Genomic DNA, 14,092 nt, shown 5'->3' with positions numbered 1-14,092 from the left:
GCCTTGGCTCCTCAAAGTTGACGAACACTCATCTCTCTCACTCTTTCATTTCATCTGTTCATCAACGAAATCTTGGTTTTCTCATATGTGTCAAACACAGTGTTTGGCCTGAGAAGATTAAGACCGTCCTGTCCCTGACATCAGAGTTTACAATAGCAGCACAAAAACTCAAGTGTGGTGACTGCCAAGATTGATCGTTACGGAGGATTAGAGCAAAGATCATGAAAGATCATGGTTTTGGGAACTGGGGAAAGCTCCAAAGGGAACATGTTGGCGCTGACACATGAGAGTAGGTTCAGGCTCCAGAGCACATGTTTCCCTCCACTAGCCATGTTTCACCCCCAAGTCTCACTCTATGTAGTGACTCAGCCACAGCTAAACACATCTGGGCAGGGACAGTCACCATGAGCTGAGCACTCACCATGATCTAATGCCACAGCCTTGCCTGGGGCTCCCCTAGGACAGAACTCATCAGAGCTCCACCTGTCTCGTGCCCCATCCAGATGCTGTAGTTACCCGCTCCCCAAAAAGACCTCATCCCAAGGCAGCTTTATCTAGTCCACACTCCCAAAGCACAGGGCCTGGAGCAGTACAGGTCATGGAAAGAAACTAGGCTTCAGGCCTGAAGAGCTGCCTCTAAGAACGCTGGTGGCAGGAGCAGGTGGGCTTGAGCTGCCTTAAAGGACAAGGGGGTCTTAACTGGGCAGAAAGGTGGAGGTGAAGGGCATTTCAGGCCAAGGGAACATCAGGTTCTGCTTTGAGAAGAATTTAGCTTTGTAACTGATGTAGGTATTGGTTTTTCCAGGACCCTTTCCTTTTTTTTTATTTCTCTTTTGTTTTCCTTTCCAAAGGCTGGTGTGTGTGTAGGACAGGGGAGTAGTTGGGGGAGCAAAATCTAAAGTTGATTTAAAAGCCGAGGCTCCACGGTCATGGGGAGAGGTTAACGACGCTGGCCCTGCCCGGCCGGACTGCCTTTGCAGTGAGAGGGCTGCTGGGAAAAAGCTGAGCTCCTCTGACTCTAGGACATTTTTCCATTTAAGCTTTTGTTAGATGATCTAAGATCATCTCATATAGTGGTCTTGAAACTTTCATATATATATATATATATTGGCCACAGAATCATTTGTACAGATAAAGCTCCTAGGCCCCCCAAAGCTCCTGCTCTAATGTGAAGGTGGGATGATCCTCCCCTTCAACCCTGCACTTGGCCCAGTGGCATCTGGCTGGAGGGCTCTAAAACCTACTGGGTGTGAAAGTCGGGAAACTGAAGTTGTGGGGGTGGGGTAGGGATTGAGCATCTTCAGTCTCGTGGCATTTGGGGTCACAGCAGAGCCCCAAGAGGAAAAGTGGCCCCCAAGTTGCCTCTAGGACTGTGGTGTGGTCTAGGGCCATCTTGTTCCAGAGGGGAGAGCCTCCAGCGCCGGCCCCATAGGCATTGACTACAGGGAGTGACTCATTCAGCCTGTGGGTCGGGCCCGTGCTCGTGCTCGTTGCTCAGGGTCCTGGGCTTCGAATGATTCACTGGAGGGGGTTGTAATCAGCCAGGCTAGGTTCACAGGCTCCCAAATCTCTACCTCCTACTCCACCTCTCCCAGACTCCCTCTCCAAGGGGCAGAAGTGAATTCCTGACAGTTAGTTAATCTGAGAGGTGGGGAAGACAGGGAAGGGGAGGGCTGCCTTATCTGTGATTTACAGCCTGGTGCTGAGACAGGCCAGGCTCCTTCTCTGGGCTCTGAATTTGGCCCAGGGTGCACAGCGCCCAGAGAGTGCAGTAAAAGTGACCAAGCAGCTGGGCCTAGGTGGGACGGCCTGGGGCCGCTCTCCCTTTATTCATTCCGCAGGTGAAATAGGAAATCTAGGCAGGGAAAGAACAGCATAGTCTGTTGCAGGAGGATGTGGGGTGGTTGTACAACCAGGCCTGCAGACTGCTGTCGTGCTCCGGACACCTAGTGGGGTGGCTGGCAAAGGCCAGGTGATGTGCCACATTTTACTTCCTTTGTCACCCTAGAAAGTATAAGATTGAGATACTTCTTTCTTCCCATCAGAGGTCCGCAAACTCTAGCCTATAGCCCACCACATGTTTTTGTAAATTGGGTCCTACTGGCCGAGATGCTTCCTGCTTGTATGTGTTGTCCGTGGCTGCTTTGATCTGCCGCGGCGGAGTGGAGTAGAAGGGACACGGCGTGTCCGCAGAACCTCAAGTATCCACAGTCTCGCCATTTACAGAAAGTTTGCGACTCCTGCTTGAGTCTTCTCTTCTGGAAAACATGGTACATGTCTTCAACTACAGTGGTATTATCAGGCAGTTGTTGAAAGACAGGGTTAATATATTTGAAAAACAGTGAACTCTGACTCTGATGTTCTAATAAATATTCAGTAAATGTTGCAACCCTTTCTCTGCAGTGAGACCAATTTAGAAATGGGACGACCAAGAAACTTCAGGATTCACAAGTCATAGGTCCAAGTCATAGGGCTTCGCATCGAATTGCACTCTAAAAAGCAAGGGTCAAGTGCGAGGACAGTTCTGGTGAGCCACAGTTCCGAAGAAGCCCAGGAAAGTCCACAAGCAGTGGGAGAATAGAAACAGTGGCTTTCTCGCCGGCTCATGGCCAGACACACCCTAGTCCCAACAGATATCCCAGGGTGTTTTTATCTGGCTGTTCTTTGTGATTCTTGCTTGAATGTTTTTCTGGGATGGGGTGGAGGAAGGATGCGAAGTGTTGGAATTGAAGTAGCATATACAGTGTGTGCGAGGTAGATCAGATAGGCACCCTGATTCTCTGTGACAATGGCAGCATACAGGACATGCCCATATTTGCAAATTTAGGTTACAGTTGTAGCAGATTTTCTCTTTACACTGTGAAGCTTTCCTTCATCATTGCAGCTGAAGGAGATCTATTCCCTCTCAGGCAGGAATGATAAATGTGAGGCTACCTACTGGAATGTCTCCTCCCTACTGGTTCCCATGGCAGACATTTGTAATCGAGCACAACACTCTTTCCGGCTGAACCCCATGCCGTCTCAGAATTCTTCTCACTGTAGAAGGCCCTGCCAGTCGATCCAAGTGGCATGTCAGACGAATCCTGTGTGCCGAGGTCTTACGGTCCTGGTTGCCAGCCCCCAAGTGTGTCATTCATGTGGCTTCCCATTGCCGTTATTTATGTGCCCATTTTAATTGTGTATTTCTTAAATACGGATTCTGCCATTGTTGTTATTTTGGGCTTTCTTTCTTTCTTTCTTAAGATTATTTTAGAGAGATAGAGCAAATGAGCAAGCAGGGGGAAGGGGGAGGGAGAGGAAGTGGGAGAGGCTTCCCAGCAGACTCCCTGTTGAGTGCAGAGCCTGATGCAGGACTTGATCTCACAGCCCTGAGATCATGACCTGAGTGGAAACCAAGAGTCAGACACTCAACCGACTGAGCCCCCCAGGTGCCCTTCTCTTTCTGTTTTAATGGAGGGTCCTCTGGACCAGTACCAGGGTCTCACACTGTGTCCTATCTAGTGCCAAGCGTAATGCCTTGCACATGGCAGCTTTTAGCAGCAATTTGATCAGTGATGATTGATCACATGTAGGGAGGCCTCGTGAGATCCCTGTGATGATGGCTTCATGTTGGAGCGATGACCAGCACAAGGATCAGACTGGTCCCACGTTTAAGCCCCCGTGAGAATTTGCAGGAGACCTGGTAATTTGGAGGACTGGAGAACGGGTTTGACTTCAAGGCCTGGAGGAAGAGAATCCAGTTTACTCTACAACTATGACCTGTCTACTGTGTGTCTGGCACTGAGCTGGCAGCTGGGGACACCAAGATGACCCAGGTTCTGCTCTCCCTGAGCTGACACTGTAGGGAGTGTGTGGGGACAGAGGAAATTGTATAAAAATAACTGCTCTTATAGAAGCCTGGAGAAAATAAAAGCTCACTGAAAGACAATAAATGGGGTCCAGGAAGGGATTCTGGGCCTCACCTAGCTCTGCTTGTTCCATTTAGTTTCAGAAGAATAGACGAGACCAGGACGCCACCAAACACAAGCTGATGGAGATCGCCAATTACGTTGATAAGGTGAGACCAGGTGTGTACTTTGTGGGAAAGGTGCCAGCACCTCCGAGGGGCCACAGGACAGGAGGTGGCATGGCACCTGAGCTGCCTCAGGGATTGGTCACCACAGCCAATCTCTGAGATGGAATAGCAATGCCATAGAGGCTCAGGGTGGTCACAACAAAGCTCTCAACTCTGTGACCTTAGCCAGGGAGCTTATATTCTTTGGGTTGCAGTTTTGTGTTATGTTTAAATTTACAAAGTAGAGGGGCTGGCTTGAATCAGTGGCTTTCAAACTTTTTGTTTTTCTGGTGGAACTCTTCTTTTCAATGAAATCTTATGCCGTGTCTAATATAAAAGATAAAAACGGACTCTCAAAGCAGGGGTGAGCATCCAGAGTGCGGTCCTCTTGCTCCTTCCCCTCACCCCTGCAAATGGCTGCCAGGCAACATAAGACATGGAAGAGCCCAGCTGAAGAAAGCTTTAAGGTTCTCTAAGGTTCCTTCCAGGCATAAAACCCAGAAGTTTCCTGAGTTAGGGAGAATTGAGGTAGGTGAGCATGGGAAAGGTACAAAGCCTTAAAAATTGAGTATAGAGTCTTTATCTATACACTTCATGTGTCATGAAGACTATGTGGTCTTCATCTATAAAATGGTTCTAAAATTATTTCTCACTCAGAAACACAATGTGAATGGTTAACTTTCCTAGACCAGGCCCTTTTAAAACATGCCTGTAGAAAATACCCAAATTCTTGAATTTTACTAGAATATCCTGGTCTGGGACTTGGAAATACTCTGTTTTTATAAAAAAGGGCATTTGTTATACTGCAAAATGCAGTAGAATGATAACCTTAAATTACAGTACACTCTTGACAGGCTAGTAGTAATAAATAGTTTTTAAAACTAGAATTTAATATGTTCAAGGTCACAGGTCTCTAAGAAACTGAAAACATTTATTGTACAATTTCAGTGCATTCGCAGTGCTTCTGCAGCTCTGGGCCTGTTCGGGATTCATGGAGCCCAGGTCCAAAGGAGAAATTATTTTTTTCTAAACATTAGAAGATCAAGAAGAGAACTTAAGAAAAAAATTTTTTTAATGGATTTACAAGCAAATGTGGTAGCACTCTGAAGTCATCAGGCGGGAGAGTCTGTGGTCTATGTTTTTGTTTTGCCCTAGATGGCTCTGGAAACACTGGTGACAGGTGAAAGTCATGAGCATTTCCTGGAAGGAAGGCCTCCAGGGACACAGCTCAGTCCTCTCTCTAGCTCTCAGTTCACTCAACAATAACATTTAAATGATCCTACATCCCAAACACTCAACATCTGGGAAAACAAGAGAAGCTCATTTCCTGGGGGGGTAGACAGGAGGCAGACCCTGTTCTCACCCACGTGGTGTCTATTGTTCTGGAGACCCAGCAGGTGGGAAGCTTGGCTGGGTCTCCCCTTTGTGAGCTCTCCAGCTGGTCTGCGGGGGTAGAACCAAGGGTGCTGATGAAAAGTGGGAGAGGCGACACTACGCCTCAGCCCTTACGTGAAGCCCCAAGCCTTGCTTAGCTGGTCCCTTCTGGGCTTGATTTTCTCCTGAGCAGCTGATTTTAGTCACTGTGGCTGGGGTGAAGGAAGGCACTTCTGAGGCTTGCTGACCCAGCTACATGAACTGAACTGTTGTTGAACTAAAACTGGAATGAACTGCACTAAATTTGCTGAATCAGGAACCCAATCCAAAATGTTTTTCCTTAACTGTGAAAAAAGCCAAGTTTAAGTCCTTAAAAGCTCCCTCATGAAGCAAGTTCAAATTGGAATCCTAAATAAAACCCTTTATTTCCTGTAACAATTGACCTGGCACAAAAACGGGAAAATCAGAATTTCCTTGGCAATCAACTGCTCTTTCACCAAAGCTGGAACCCATCTTAGGCCACAGCTTCTTGGGGGCAAGATGATTCTCTAGATCTGTGAATACGCTGGCCCCGAAGTCAAGAGGGGCTTGAGTGACTCCGAGATCCGATCTCATTGTCTAGGCCTTAATCCTGCCTCCACCGTCCTCCTGCTGAGACTCTGGGTCAGTCACTGAACTTTCCTAAGCTTCCGTGCTTGGGACATAGAATGTGCTCAATAAACATCGAAGTGACGATTGTTGTTTTTAGCTGCCACACTACCCACCAATTTTGGATTAAGATGGTGTCTTCTGCTCATGAGATCTGGGTTTCCGTGCAATTTTGTTTTCAGAGTAACTGCCTCAGTAATCTCTAGGGTAGGCCAAAGAATCCCTGGGACCTGTGCCTTCCGGTGGCATTTAGCTTTGCAGAGAACCCTCTTCCTGTGTGTACGTGTAGGAGATGAAAGAGACCACATCACAAAGCCCAGGTGTCACCCTCCTCTGAAGGAACCTGAGAGTCAGGTCTCGTTTCTAGAATTTCAGGATCTCTGGACAGAACTCGAGAGGTGATCTGGGACCTTTGCAGCCTAATGCTGGCCACTTGTTCGTGGCATTTGTGACAAAGTCCGAACACCTCCAGGGACGAGAAAGGAAACTTGCGAATGAGCATCTCTCAAGGTGTAGGAGACCCCACACAGTAATGCATCCATCTACAGTCCAGCATATCCATACAGCGAAATGCTGTTTAGCCATAGAACGAAGGACAAAGTGATAAAGAGGCCATGAGGGAGAGGAATCTCAAAAACACGCTGAGTGAGGAAAGTCAGACACAGAGACCTCATGTGTGGTCTGGTCGTTCTGGTTAGAGGAAACATCTAGAAAGGGTAAATCTGTCGCAGCAGGAAGCAGATGAGTGATCTCCTGAGTCTGGGGGTGAAAATGGGAAAAGACGGTCAGTGGACATGGGGGTCTTTCTTGGTGTGATGAAAATACTCTAATTGGATTGTGGTGATCATCTTACAGCTTGGTAAATTTACTAAAAATATTGATCTGTACGCCCCCCAACTGGGTAGATTTTATGTTATGTAAGTTACATCTCAATGTTTAAGAGGAATTTTGTATAACAGAACTTTTTAGACATGTATAAAAAAGATAAGTAACCATGTAAGGAACTGGGAGAGAGGATTGTGCTGGATGCCTGGGCCCAGGGTCCTTATCACAGACAACAGCACAGCTTAGCTCTGAGTTTCCTTATGACTAACTTTAGTTACAAGGATTTTTTTTTTCCCCTATTTTAAAATTAAACGGGTCTTCTGTCTGTCATACCTATTGGCCATGCCCCACTTTAGGAGCAGTTTAGAGACAGCATTGATGCTGTCTACACAGGATAGCCCTGTCCACGTGCGGAAGCAAGTCTGTGTCCTGTGCCCTATCCTTCCTCCAAGCTAAGTGACCCCAGCTCTGCCTGCACAACGTTGGCCATCTTTCTCAGGGTCTCACTGCTCTCTCCTGAGAAATGTGACTCACAGCCCCTGTCGCCCCCCCATGCCCGGGGGGGCATGTGCCAAAGAGAAATCTGGGATCCACTCTGAATGCCGAGCCTAGGAAGGGGCATGTAAATCTCAGGGTGGTGGTCACAGCTGATGCCGTGGCTCTCTGTGTGCGTTTTCAGTTTTATCGATCCTTGAACATCCGGATTGCGCTCGTGGGCTTGGAAGTCTGGACGCATGGGAATATGTGTGAAGTTTCGGAGAACCCCTACTCTACTCTCTGGTCATTTCTCAGTTGGAGGCGCAAGCTGCTCACCCAGAAGAACCATGACAACGCCCAGTTAATCACGTACGTGGCCTTCGTGCACGTGTGTCTCCTCGGGGCTGGCTGCACAGCACGCGCCTGCAGTGTGGGCACCCTGTGCCGCCCTCCCCCGCCCACCCGGTGCTCAGTGTGGGTGGTCCTTGCCATCCTGCCACTCTGGTCCAAACAATCCTTATTTCTCAGACATGGGCTCTGCCGCCAGGACACCCAGGAAAATACTAAAACCCTAAGAGTCAGAACAACCCCAAGAAGTGCTGACGACCTAGGTGAGAAGCTGAGACTTACACACATTCTGTTGACCATCTGAAACAGCAGGACGTGTATTTGGGAAGTGACCGACCATCAGGGGCTGCTTCCAAACAGCCTAAGGGGCTCCCTTTGGTCCTCATGGTGCTTCGTTGTAGAACGCACGCTCATCTTCTGCCAAAGCTGTAGCTTCCTCAGCTTGCCCTTCACTTTGTTCCCAGGGGTTCAGCACCAAGAGCCGGAAGGGCTTCAAGAGGCAGATAGTGCGTTGGAGGGGAGGGAGATATCGGGGTGGGGGGAGTTGTGCTGGAACTTCTTCAGTTCGGGAGAGAAAAGGATAGTGTTGGTGGTCATGAGGGCCCCTGAAGTCCCCCAGGAGTGCGGGAGGTGCGAATATCTGGTATTTTTAGTGTTAACTTCAAAAGGTGTTCTGAGACGGTTATAAGAAAAGGCACATTACATAGTAAAGCTATTTCCTTTTGTTCCCTAAAAAATCTTTCTGAATCAACAATCATTTAAACATTTGTTGCTTCTTTAAAAGAAATGGGGAGGGCACCCGGGTGGCTCAGTGGGTTAGGCATCTGCCTTCACCTCAGGTCATGATCCCAGGGTCCTGGTTGAGCCGTGCATCCTGCTCCCTGCTCAGTGAGGACCCTGCTTCTCCCTCTCCCTCTGCAGCTCCCTATGCTTGTGCTCTCTTTCTCCCTCTGTCAAATTAAAAAAAAAAAAAAAAAGTCTTTAAAAGAACTGGAGAAATAACTGTACCAAAAATCTGGGCTATGGTTATTTCACAATGGTTCATTCACCTAGGAGATTTTGGGGTTTTGCCTGAATTTTGGAAGCCTGGTGCCTTTGGGCAAAACCTTGAATCCAGGTGTCCAGCAAGACTTCCTTAAGGCCATTTCTAAGTTTATAAAATAAACTTTGGGGCTTCATAGAGATTTGCTTGTATTTTATGTGTTTTCTTGCAAATTGTTTCTCTGAAGAAGAATCTGCCTTCAATTCAGCAAACACTTATTCAGTGCCCCCTATGTGTCAGATTCTATGCTAAGTTCTGGTGATCCCCCCAAAGAAATAAGGCCATCTTGGCTCTCAAGTTCTCATGGTCTAAATGAGAAGACAAACAGGGAGCTATGAGAGCCCCACGTAATGAGCTTCCATGTAGATCCTTTAAATAAATTCCCTGTTTTTGGCGTGCACGAGAATACTGGTGTTTTGTTCATTCCCTCTCCCCTGCCCTGGTTGGATACAGCTGAGAGAGGGATGGATTGAGCCGGGGGGAGTGTCGCTGGCTGTTGGCAGGTTTGCATCGCCATTGCAAAACAAAGGCAGAAACGGCTCATCTTTGCACCCAGCTGAATTTTCCTAGGCTCCTGATGGGACACATCTGTTTCTTGGGTCCCAAAGTGATGTGGAAATGAAGCATCAGCCCCCACAGCTGCTGCCCAGTCCCTCCACCCGCCCTGTCCCGCATACCGCAGAGCCGAGGGTATGGCATGGGACCCTGGCAGCTGGCAGAAGTGGTCATGAGTCACTTAAGAGTCAGAACCTGTGCCACTCTTCCTCAGCCCCTCCCTCTGACCTTTTCCTCTGCAGCAGGAATGGGATGCAGCTTTATGAACCCTGCCCATTTCCTTCCAGGGAATGGGGCTCTGGGCATACTGTGGGAAAAAGTGGCCTTTTGCCCTTTCTAGTTCTCTGGAACAGTGAGAGAGTAGGTGGCAGGAAGGGAGAGGTGTGGTGACCTGGAAGTTGTCCAGCTGGCCTAGAACACTGGGGTCTCTCCTTGGCAATGATCTGGGAATGGCAGCAGGGCCAAGGAATACCATGATGGCTGCCTACTCCTGGGCACAGAGGAACAGCCCTCACAGCTGCCATCTGAATGACCTTCTCTTGTTCCTTCCTGCAGGGGCATGTCTTTCCACGGCACCACCATCGGGCTGGCCCCCCTCATGGCCATGTGCTCTGTGTACCAGTCTGGAGGAGTCAACATGGTGAGTCTCCGCCAGGATGTTGATGCTGTAGAAGACAGAAAACTGCCTTATAGGATAGGAGGTTGTCTTGTGTGTGGGGGGGGGGGTGGAATATATATATATATATATATGATTGCAGGGAAAAAAACCCTTGACATCAAGTATGGCAGTTGTTTAAAACGAAATCACTAAATTCTAAGAGATGGAAGTATCCAGGGGTAAATTTTCATTTATTATAATTTATTCCCAGTTTTCAAGCTCAGGAGAGCCCTACATGATGACATCTAGTGATGTCGCTAGATCTCTCAGGTATTCCAAACCAGGGACTAGAGAATAGTAAGATAGTAGAGATTTAAAAATATTCTTTATCCTAGGTTTTATGTTATTATGCATATCATTATGAAACAAGAGCCTGTCTCAAAGTCATGGTTAGGAAATTCCAGCCTTCTTTTGAAGTTCTCTCTGGCTCTGTGGGGCTGTTTGGATGACTCGTTTCTGACCTGTGAAGTAGATGTCAAGGAGGCCTTCTCTCCCATCTGTCTGTCCACGCCCCTTTACCACAGATGTAGCATGACGGTTAAAAGCACAGGCTTCCATCACGGAGTCTGTACACGCTGATCGTGGAATCAGTGGGCAGCTGTGAGGCCTGGCTAAGAAAAGACAGACCCAGGGAGCAGGGAGAGATGTCTTCTTGACCTGAACTCTCTCCTTGGGCAGGACCACTCCGAGAATGCCATCGGCGTGGCCGCCACCATGGCCCACGAGATGGGCCACAACTTTGGCATGAGCCACGATTCCGCGGACTGCTGCTCGGCCAGCGCGGCTGACGGCGGGTGCATCATGGCGGCTGCCACCGGGTGAGTTGGACGGCAAGGTGGGGAGAACAGAGCCTGTGAGGATGCTACAACCTGAGTGTTCCTCCCCATGGGCCCTAGGAGCCTCTGTCATAGCTCTTGCGGGGGCTTTGGAGAGAAATGTGGTTGACGACAAAGAAATTGGAAGAGAACCAAGAAAGCAAATGTGTGCAAGGAGCCCTAGGTCGGTAGCAGGTGGTTTGGTGCTGGTGGACCCCTAGATATATTTAATTTCTGTCTTAGGGTCTTCAGCTGGAAAATTGGCCTGACCCCATGTATCCTTTTCACTTCATGAATTTTTGAAGAGGACTCGTTTTGAACAGCCCCAACCCTTAAGTCCCTTCATCTCAAGGGAACTTGGTCAGTGCTGACTCAAAGTTCTGATGTAGCCTGCACAAAAAGGAAAAGGACAGGGAACATCCATGCCCACATAAATTCCCTCAGGGAATTTACAGGTTGCATTTACCATGAGGAACAAGAGCAAGCCAGCTACGTCTCCCTGTATCTGTGAGGGGTTTTTTTTAACCAGAGCTTTTGAAAGAAAATTCTGTTAACACTGACAATTCTTAGTTACAACTCTTAATATTTAGTATCTGAACTCGTGCAGCAGAGGGCATTGGGCTCTTCCAAGACCCATTGGGTTCTACCAAGACCTGAGTCACTCTTTGGAAGGTATCGTGGTGGGAGTTTGTGTTCCCTCTACCCCAAGCTGTTAGAGCCTGCTTATGCTCTTTAGGAAGTGGTGTTTCAGTGACCCTAAGAGGAAATGCAACTCTCTTGGGGTTCCAGTGTTCAGTGTTTGTCTGTCACTTCTTGGCTGTGACATACAAAGGATGATGTTGATGTGCAAAATACAACTCCACGGGTCGTGCTCAACTCCCTCAGAGCTCACGGTTAAGGCCACCCCTTTCTCTCTCAATCTAAGAAGCGTGTTTATAGTCATATGGTTGGGAGTGATATTAATTATTACTCCATTTTGTTTTAAACTATACGCAAACATAAACTACTAAAGTAGTTTAAAAATTTTTGGCCACAAATGCCTTATGACAGAACGGACAATGGAAGGGGTTAACCTCTAGTTGGTTTAGTGCATTGCGGACAGGATAACTCTTCCTTTACAGACCTAAATTGTGGTACTGACCCAATGCTAGAGAATGTATGACTTCTGATTCTTTTTTCTTTTCCAATGAAAGGACTCGGCACCTTTCATAATCTTGTGATAAAACTATGCATATGTAAATTGCTGGTTGAGTTTGGAGTGCTGCCTGTATCCTTAGAATAGAGGTCATAAGATCCCCGGCCCCAGTGAAAAAATTAAACCCATGATCTTGGCTTTTTTTGGCCTGTTCTTTTGTTCCAAGAAAATCTCCATCTAATAACAGCTTCAGGAAAGTTTGGATTGGCTAGTATTCTGCTCAGCTCTAAAACTCAGGAAACCCATTATAACATATTCAATTACCCTTTATTTATGGCACCCTTTCCTACAAAGGGCAGAAATTGCTGCTTCTGATTTTCACTTACCTCCTCCATGCACAGTGAGGGAAAAAAGAACGTCATGGGGTGCTGAGAAACAATTGTAAGATAATGTATCTGTGATGTTCTAAGGGGACAGAACACGTGTGCCTGGGACTATGGGGGTCTAAGTCTAGGTGGAATCGGCCTCATGGGCGGTAGGACTGAGACTGTTCTGGCCTCCTGGTGCTCAGATCCCAGCTGACTCCAGCCTTACTCTCTGCCAGGCATCCCTTTCCAAGAGTGTTCAATGGCTGCAACAGGAAGGAGCTGGACAGGTATCTGCAGTCAGGCGGTGGGATGTGTCTCTCCAATATGCCAGACACCAGGACGCTGTATGGAGGCCGGAGGTGTGGGAATGGGTACCTGGAAGATGGGGAAGAATGTGACTGTGGGGAGGAAGAGGTAAGGTGTCATGGTAATGCTAGGGGCAAGGGGAGAGTGTGCACTGGTTTCGAATCTTTGCGTCAAGGAGAATGCAACTGACCACTTCTTAGTCTTAGGCATTTCCCACATACGCATGGCTATCAAACACCCCATCACAAATCAGATGTGGGGAGTAAGACTTCAATATGGACCATTTGTGCAGACACGTTCAGATTGGTGATGTCCACCTACCTTGTGAGTGTATCTGGTCTAACCAAAACCCATCATCTCCTCCCCAGTGCAGTTACAGATGGCCTCTTGGTCCTCCAGCTGCACAAACTTTATTCTAGAGGCCACACAGTTGGACACATGAACTTGAACCTGGGCCTTGAGGAGGCTTAAAGTAACAAGCGTGTGCTCTTTAGGCTGGAGAAGAGAGGATTGAAAGAGGAGGTAGGAGGTACTGTTAGGTCTAGAAAGGGCTGCCACAGGAAGAAGGAACAGAACTTTTTGTGTTCAAGCTCTGTAGTTCCTTCTGATCTTCAAACTGGTGGGCATGCAGCATAGCTCTGTCATTTTTGCCAGATGTGTGTTGTTCTGCAAAAAAGGAGAACTGGACGGTTTCATGTCTATTTTCTGAAGGATGAAATATGTACGTTAATGTATGCAAAACAGTCAACTGTGTGTAGGGGAGACTAAGGGTTTGTATACGACTGTTTGATGTTATAACCTTCTCTATGGTTTGATTTTTGGTTTTTGTATTGTTTTTATTTTGAGAGAGAGAAAGAGAGAGCAAGGGTTTGCGGGGAGAGAGAGTCTTAAGCCAGACTCCATGCTCAGTTCAGAGCCTGACATAGGAATCGATCTCACGACCCTGAGATCATGATCTAAGCTGAAACGAAGAGTCAGATGCTCAACTAACTGAGCCACCCAGTCACCCCTGAGTTTTGTCTCCAATGCCAGCACCCAACTTTCCTAATAAAACAAAAACTAATTAAAGGCTCTGCCACTCCCACCACCACGAGTTCAGAGAGATCGATCCAGACCCATCAGAAAGGAGGGAGTCAGCCCTCTTACAATGGAGGGTCCGGTGGAGTTGAGGAGCAGTCTGCGAGTGGGCTCAGCCAACTGGCTTGTGTTCAGCAAGTACTTACTGAGCGTGGGGCACTATGTTGGGTGTTAGGGACAGGATGGGTAGCAAAAACAGACAGGGTTCCTGTCCTTGTGGAGCATATCATCTAGTGGGGGAAACATACATTGACCAAATAATGCAAAAGCATGTGAGTACAATCTCTGGTAGAGGCTTAGGAGGGCCAGTGGTATGTGCTGTGAGCACCTGCATTGTGAGAGCAGCTGCCCTACTCAGGTGGGCGTGTGACTTCTGACCCCATATCTGAAGGCAACGTTAGTAGTTCCTG

General features: G+C 47.8%; 1 protein-coding gene across 3 annotated transcripts in view; it reads left to right on the top strand.

The window, feature by feature from the left end:
• Window positions 1-14,092, top strand: part of ADAM19 (ADAM metallopeptidase domain 19) — an 80,120-nt gene that overhangs the window by 45,826 nt on the left and 20,202 nt on the right. For all 3 annotated transcript variants that reach the window (XM_045079615.1, XM_004737722.3, XM_045079616.1), the window contains 5 exons: window positions 3,986-4,057; window positions 7,581-7,747; window positions 9,879-9,963; window positions 10,660-10,799; window positions 12,536-12,713. In XM_045079615.1, the coding sequence (XP_044935550.1) occupies window positions 3,986-4,057; window positions 7,581-7,747; window positions 9,879-9,963; window positions 10,660-10,799; window positions 12,536-12,713 (642 nt within the window). The remainder of the gene's footprint in view (window positions 1-3,985; window positions 4,058-7,580; window positions 7,748-9,878; window positions 9,964-10,659; window positions 10,800-12,535; window positions 12,714-14,092) is intronic.

This window comes from Mustela putorius, unplaced genomic scaffold (genome assembly GCF_011764305.1).
Source record: "Mustela putorius furo isolate JIRA1106 unplaced genomic scaffold, ASM1176430v1.1 tig00000407_pilon_pilon_pilon, whole genome shotgun sequence".
NCBI lineage: Eukaryota > Metazoa > Chordata > Mammalia > Carnivora > Mustelidae > Mustela > Mustela putorius.
Note: the sequence above shows the minus strand (reverse complement) of the source record. Positions and strands in the feature narration are given on the sequence as shown.